The sequence below is a fragment of the Drosophila virilis genome, chromosome 5 (assembly GCF_030788295.1).
Source record: "Drosophila virilis strain 15010-1051.87 chromosome 5, Dvir_AGI_RSII-ME, whole genome shotgun sequence".
In the NCBI taxonomy this organism is placed as follows: Eukaryota; Metazoa; Arthropoda; class Insecta; order Diptera; family Drosophilidae; genus Drosophila; species Drosophila virilis.
This window is the reverse complement of record NC_091547.1, coordinates 10,535,685-10,542,057: the sequence shown is the minus strand read 5'-3', so window position 1 is coordinate 10,542,057 and position 6,373 is coordinate 10,535,685. Positions and strand designations below refer to the sequence as shown.

At 40.6% G+C, this 6,373-nt stretch overlaps 4 protein-coding genes across 5 annotated transcripts; 3 read left to right on the top strand and 1 right to left on the bottom strand.

The window, feature by feature from the left end:
* Nucleotides 1–2,394: 2,394 nt before the first annotated feature.
* LOC6625085 (uncharacterized) lies at nt 2,395–3,225 on the top strand. Its single transcript, XM_002050450.4, has 4 exons — nt 2,395–2,572; nt 2,685–2,811; nt 2,869–2,922; nt 2,991–3,225. The coding sequence occupies exons 1-4, from the start codon at nt 2,449–2,451 to the stop codon at nt 3,139–3,141; spliced, it is 456 nt and encodes a 151-aa protein (XP_002050486.2). The 5' UTR covers nt 2,395–2,448; the 3' UTR covers nt 3,142–3,225.
* A 379-nt stretch (nt 3,226–3,604) lies between these two features.
* On the top strand, nt 3,605–5,172 carry SdhB (Succinate dehydrogenase, subunit B (iron-sulfur)). The gene is made up of 3 exons (XM_002050451.4): nt 3,605–3,791; nt 4,043–4,476; nt 4,535–5,172. The coding sequence occupies exons 1-3, from the start codon at nt 3,729–3,731 to the stop codon at nt 4,926–4,928; spliced, it is 891 nt and encodes a 296-aa protein (XP_002050487.1). The 5' UTR covers nt 3,605–3,728; the 3' UTR covers nt 4,929–5,172.
* A 14-nt stretch (nt 5,173–5,186) lies between these two features.
* On the bottom strand, nt 5,187–6,368 carry LOC6625718 (anaphase-promoting complex subunit 15). 2 transcript variants are annotated; one of them, XM_032436034.2, is made up of 4 exons: nt 6,274–6,368; nt 5,530–5,623; nt 5,387–5,474; nt 5,187–5,326 (listed from the first exon to the last, which is right to left on the bottom strand). In XM_032436034.2, the coding sequence occupies exons 1-4, from the start codon at nt 6,288–6,290 to the stop codon at nt 5,187–5,189; spliced, it is 339 nt and encodes a 112-aa protein (XP_032291925.2). In that variant the 5' UTR covers nt 6,291–6,368. The 2 variants fall into 2 exon arrangements, with proteins under 2 accessions (XP_032291925.2, XP_032291926.1); XM_032436035.2 differs by lacking the exon at nt 6,274–6,368 and having other exon boundaries at nt 5,530–5,671.
* On the top strand, nt 5,732–6,326 carry ubl (Ubiquitin-like protein 5). Its single transcript, XM_002050453.4, has 3 exons — nt 5,732–5,875; nt 5,933–6,071; nt 6,142–6,326. Exons 1-3 carry the CDS (start codon nt 5,837–5,839, stop codon nt 6,183–6,185), a joined length of 222 nt encoding a protein of 73 aa, XP_002050489.1. The 5' UTR covers nt 5,732–5,836; the 3' UTR covers nt 6,186–6,326.
* Nucleotides 6,369–6,373: the final 5 nt, after the last annotated feature.

The window sequence follows — 6,373 nt, the reverse complement described above, 5'->3', positions numbered from 1 at the left end:
GACAGATAAAGGAAAACTCGTCGGCTTGGCGGGCTCGGTGCCCGGGGGCGTAACTAGTATCGCAGACGTAAATGTATATTTGACGCACCACAAAACATTTATCAAGTGGTTCGCTCAATTTGGTAAATCTAAACGTCTATCGAGCCCATTCATTTGGCTCGCTTTCAGCATTTTTTGTATTGATTTTGCCAACTTTTTTTCTTTGCATACATTCGCAAAGGACTCGATTATTTTCTCATGGAATTTCTGACGCATTGAAGAAGAACCTGTAAATATATGTATATATATTGTGGATTGTGTCGTAATTGGCATACAAGTTTTCCTGTCTGTCTCTGTACTCGGAAAGAATTACTCCCAGAGGAAGTGATCAATCCGAAAGTGAGTTATTTTATAAAAAAAAAACATTTGTGTTTCGAATATCTTGACATTGCAACTTGTTCATCAAGTAGATATATTTCTGATCAACATATAGAGCAAACTTGATGCAGCCTCGTCTCTAAACTTAGCATAAGACCGTCTTTCTTTTTCAGGCAGGGCAGGCAGGACCCCTTTATCATCAAACGATTTGAAATGAGGTTTTGGTATGAAATCATTTCTGACTATGCAAATATGTCTCACATTTGCCATAGCACTGCAAGGGTATATAATCTTCGGCTTACCGATATCTCTTCTTTATTCCTTTTTTATTTGTTGCCAGCCCATCCAAGTGGCCCCCAAAAGTAGTCTAGGGCTTTTTCCCATGCGCCCAAAAGCAATCGTATTTGTTTGGGCTCTGTATTTGGTTATAAAGTTTAAAGACTTGTTCTGGCATACTCTGCTAATTAGCTGCGCTCGTCACCATTCACGTCATTCGCATGCACTCGAATTTCAAATCAAAACAATTTAAAAAGCTTGCAGTCAAGCTGTCGACCACCCCCCCCCCCCCCTTGCCATGCCCCACCAATCCGATGCCTAAAGTTTTGTACTTTTTTTAAAATCATTTCTTACGGCATTTTGTTGCCATTTCTGTGCGGGTCCCGAGGCTGTGGGCTGTGCAGGTGGCAGGCGGCGGGTGTTCGGCTTACCTGACCCAACGTTTTATTTAAGTTTTCGCATTGTTTAGACTTATGTATATTATTTGCCTTGAATGCGATGATGGGCTGGGCTTGGAGGGGGTCGGGCGTTGCTTTACCCGCATTTGCTTGCCGCGTCCCTCAACTTTTTGTGCTCTGTGTTTGCTTTAACATTGAAAAAGTTTGTTTTTTCCTCCTCTGAACTCATAAAGAGCAGCCAACGCGTACTACGGACTTTTTCAACTGAGGTTTTGATGCCTTTCAGTTTGAAAATATCCATTGCCTAGCTGAGAATGAGGCCCAAAGTTTTTCGCCCGCTTCTTGATACATTTCTTTCCTATATAAAGAGAGTGCCTACAATGCATACATATATATGTATATGTATATGTATATGTATAAGGTATATTGTGCTAGCGCCAACAAAAGGTCAATGAACAATTGTCAAAGTCGCGCTGCTCTTGACTTGCCAACATAAATGCCATTTAAAAAGTTTTATATTATAGTTTGCGAGCACTTGGCAAGTGCCATTAAAAAGCCGCTGATTCATTTGCTTGTTTTAGAGACTTTCGCCCTATAACAATGCGGTTGAAGGCGTCTTTTATCACAGTGCACGCTCAATTAAAAGTTGACAACTTACAAGTTGTTGCCATTAAGCACTATCTCGGACCTCTTGAGTCCAACCAATTGTTAGCAAATTCTTAGACTATTATTTTATACTATTATATATATACTCTACTTAAATTGATGTGCACTCTATCTCACATTTTAAAAAATAGCCTTTGTTCTTTAATATATATTGAATATTTTAAAAATAAGTGCCCTAATTTTATCTTGCACAAATTGACCAGAAATTATGTATATTAAATTATCGTAAGATTTGTCCCTAGATCGAATACTTCGTATTGAAAACATTTCCGAAACAATTAAATTAAATAAGTTCCTTATTGTGTGAAGCTCCATATTCTTGGGTATTCTTACTTTCAAATTAGCGCTGGGCCAGTTTATTCTAATCTCAGAATTTAACTGCTAAATCTACTTAATTTATAGAAATTATCATTATGAACTCAACAATTCGCTCAGCTACTGTGCTAACAATTTTATAACATAAGATAAAATAGACTTGTTTAGTTGATTTTAATCTATTATTATCATTGTTGAAAATATGTATTGTTCTATTATATACATATTTCTGTGACTAATTTCTTGCTATATTTTGGTGATTGTTATATTTACAACTTGACGTTTAAAGCTAGCAGATATCGCTGCTTATCTCTAGCAATAATGTCCATTGATTAGACACGAACGGGGACTAACTCAACGCAATTGGCGATCCGAAACTCAGTACGGTTTGTCAACGCAAATTGGGCATTTGTCAGCATTACAACGAATAGAAGAGATGGAAGGCTTTCTAATTGCACTTTCTATTGCAATATGTATATTTTTTATAGTTTCAATTACGGTTTTAATTAGGCGCCAGCAAAAGGCAAAACAAGGCGTGGGCTATGTGATCAGCGAGGGAAGTGAGTGAAAAGCATGCTGAGGCTACATATCAATCTGTGCTTATCAGCTGGGCGTCTATACTATATGTTTTTCATTATTACTTTATTAACAAAGAGTTATTTCGCTTTGCAGCACCTGTTGCGATCACCTCGGCCACACACAGGCCACCAGGTGGTGCACCCGTTACACATTACCCACCGCCAAGCTATCAGGCTAACGTCTATCCTGGCACGTATGCATATCCAGCACAAACCACCAGGTAAGCTTCTAAGCAAGACAATTCCCTGAATCGTACACTTAATATATACCTTTATAGCCATGTACAAATGATACCCGTGCAAGTTCAGGTTATGCCAACTCCAATGCCTGGGTAGGTTAAACTATTGAATTTAATTAAAATGTATGCACATATTTATCGTACGTATATTATGATTATAGCATGCAAACGTCCTATCCGCCCATGCAGCAGCGTGTTGTTAACAATGGAACTATGTCTAATGCAGATCTGACCGTTCTTCCAGCGAACTGTGAGAAACCTATCACTCATCAGACCCACCAAGGGGCGGTCGAAACAGTTAGCCAAATCTAAGCGCTTTTTACTAAGGATTACCATTTGGCATACAAAAAAAAAACCTTGACGATTTTCTTAATAATTATTTATTTATGCAAGGTACATCGGTTTTTTTTATTAGAACATATAAATAGAATTAAAAACATTTAAAATTTAAATGTAAAATCCCCAACACATGGTCACACTTGCAGTCAGCTGAAGCGCTATCGATATCTTTTTAGCTGACTATCGATAACGCTGCACCGATTAGAGCTGCCAGCTTTTTTATGTTTAATGCAGATAATTTCGACCATAATTAAGCAAATTATTCAATATATAGAGTATTTAACACTTCTTTTGAATAACTTATAAATAATGCGACACAATTTTAAATACTACTAATTTGTTCATAACAAAATTAATTGCGGCTAGCTTCTGGTTGTTTTAGCCTTTTTTTTGTGCCAGCTGGCTTCTTTTTGGCTATCGATAACTGTAAGCTGGCAACTCTGTCAGACAGTCGTGCAACTTCTTGAGTGCAACTAAGATTTTCCATTCGGAAAACAACATATTGTTTGCTTGAAATATTTAAAATTGCAAACGCAGTGCCGTTTCAATTTCGTACGAAAATGTTGGTCAACGAAGCCAGACAAGTTTTGAGCCGCGCCAGCTCCTTGGCGGCGCGTCACCAGGTAAGCATCAGGCCAAACGTCCTCCATCCCCGCGAGGGGCGTGTGGTTGGCCATTTAGGCCCTGTTATTATATAAGAATTAACAAAAACATAACTAAATTGCCTAAATGCCTGATAAAATGCCAGTCGAATGCGTCGCAAAAATATCACAATTTGCGATTATGTAAACATTTTTGCCATACGAAAAAAAAAAAATTGCTATGGCGTGACCAAAGCGCAAAAGTAACCAAATTAATTTTGTGGTTTTCCCAGTTACGTGCAATCAGCAACACAACGCAGCTGGAGCAGCAGGCACAGCCGAAGGCAGCGCAGGAGCCGCAAATTAAGAAGTTTGAAATCTATCGCTGGAGTCCGGACAATGCCGGCGAGAAGCCCCACATGCAGACCTACGAGGTTAATATGCGCGAATGCGGTCCCATGGTGCTGGATGCGCTCATTAAGATCAAGAATGAGATAGATCCCACTCTGACGTTCCGTCGCTCTTGTCGCGAGGGCATTTGCGGTTCGTGTGCCATGAACATTGGCGGCGTCAATACCCTGGCCTGCATCAGCAAAATCGATGCGACCAGCTCGAAGCCTCTGAAGGTGTATCCATTGCCGCATATGTATGTGGTGAGGGATCTGGTGCCAGACATGAACAACTTCTACGAGCAGTACAAAAACATCCAGCCCTGGCTGCAGCGCAAGTAAGTAATTAGCAGCTGACCAATAACTTTATATTAATTGTTTTCTTAATCCATTTAGAAACGAAGCCGTTGAGCAGAAGGGCAAGGCACAGTACTTGCAGTCTGTGGAGGATCGCTCCAAACTGGATGGCCTGTACGAGTGCATTCTGTGCGCTTGCTGCTCGACTGCATGCCCATCGTACTGGTGGAATGCCGAGAAGTATCTCGGCCCGGCTGTGCTGATGCAGGCGTATCGCTGGATCATTGATTCGCGTGACGAGAACAGCGTGGAGCGTCTGAGCAAGCTAAAGGATCCCTTCAGCGTGTATCGTTGTCACACCATCATGAACTGCACGCGCACCTGTCCAAAGGGTCTCAATCCTGGCCGTGCTATTGCCGAGATCAAGAAATTGCTCTCCGGTCTAGCCTCGAAGCCGGCGCCCAAAATGGAAACGGCTGCGCTGCACAAGTAGAAAAAAAATGTTCAAGTCCTAAACTCTTTGTGAATCCGCTCCCTTAATCAGTTGGCTTCTGGCTGTAGGCTGCAGCGGCAACGGCAGAGTTACCATTATGATAACCAGTGTGCTCGCCCAGCTCCAACTATTTTTGCTTATTATGTTTATAATTTATTTAAGCTTAAAGTAAACGAAATATGTTATTACAGTTTGTAAAGGGAACTTTGTAATCGCGACATTAATCAACTAAATGGTGTATCTATGCAATGCCTTTCTTTACGGTGCTGTGGGCGAGGTCTCATCGTTCATCTGTATATCATCGGCAGAGTAAAAATCCTGTGTGACTGGAATGACCCGATCGTTGGTCTCATCGTCCTCCTCATCGTGGCTGTCGGTGTCCTCGCTATCGTCGTTGGCTTTGGTAATCATTGATTAGCATTTGTAAATCTTATGCCCTCTTTTATTTTAAGACTTACCGTCCTCATCATCGGTTTCCACGCCGGTTATAGTGTGCACCTTGCCCAGCGGCTGCAGATCCGTGGCAGCTGTTTTCAAGGATTCTCGCTGCAATAGAAAGCGCGTCAAATGTTATCCAATTTTAAATGAATATCGGACATACCCAATTCCTGCGCTCGTCCTCATAACGTTTGGTTTGTACCTCATCATCGGATGTCATATCAAACCAAATACGATTGGCCACCGAAGGCTTGATACTGGGAAAGAACGGAATCATGGACATGTTTGCAAGACTTTTCTAGATATTTAGTGCTGAATTTGCCGTCTGCTAATTTGTTATTTCTGCAGCGAATTATCCGGTCAATCTGGCAACACTTAAATATATATCGATAACGTTGCCATGAAAGCCATATGCAGTTATCGAAACATATTTGTTGTTGCATTGAGAGGTGAAGACAAAACACACAAATATGATTGAAATAACTTGCAATGATCGTCTGGGCAAAAAGGTAACAGCATTGTGCTTTAAAAATACCACATAATAAAGACTTTCGTTTGTCTTGCAGGTGCGTGTGAAGTGCAATCCCGACGACACCATTGGGGACCTGAAAAAACTGATAGCGGCGCAAACTGGCACAAAGCACGAGAAGATTGTGCTAAAAAAGTGGTATACCATCTACAAGGACCCCATTCGTCTATCTGATTGTTCGTAGCTATCTAGTTTATTATGTGATAATTAATAATATTAATGACCTGCCTTTTATGGTACTTGCAGATGAAATTCACGACGGCATGAATCTGGAGCTCTACTACCAATAAACTGCCTAAGCACCTATACGAAAAATCTTTTATACTCTGCGCTATTACAACGTAAATTGATATATATGTATATGAAAACAACGTTTACATTAATATAATTCCCATTCCGTGGGGAATGGCTACCAAAAAAGTAACAAGGAATATTCGCGCGTTTTTGCACGGAACATTCCCGAGTATCGTACCGAGTT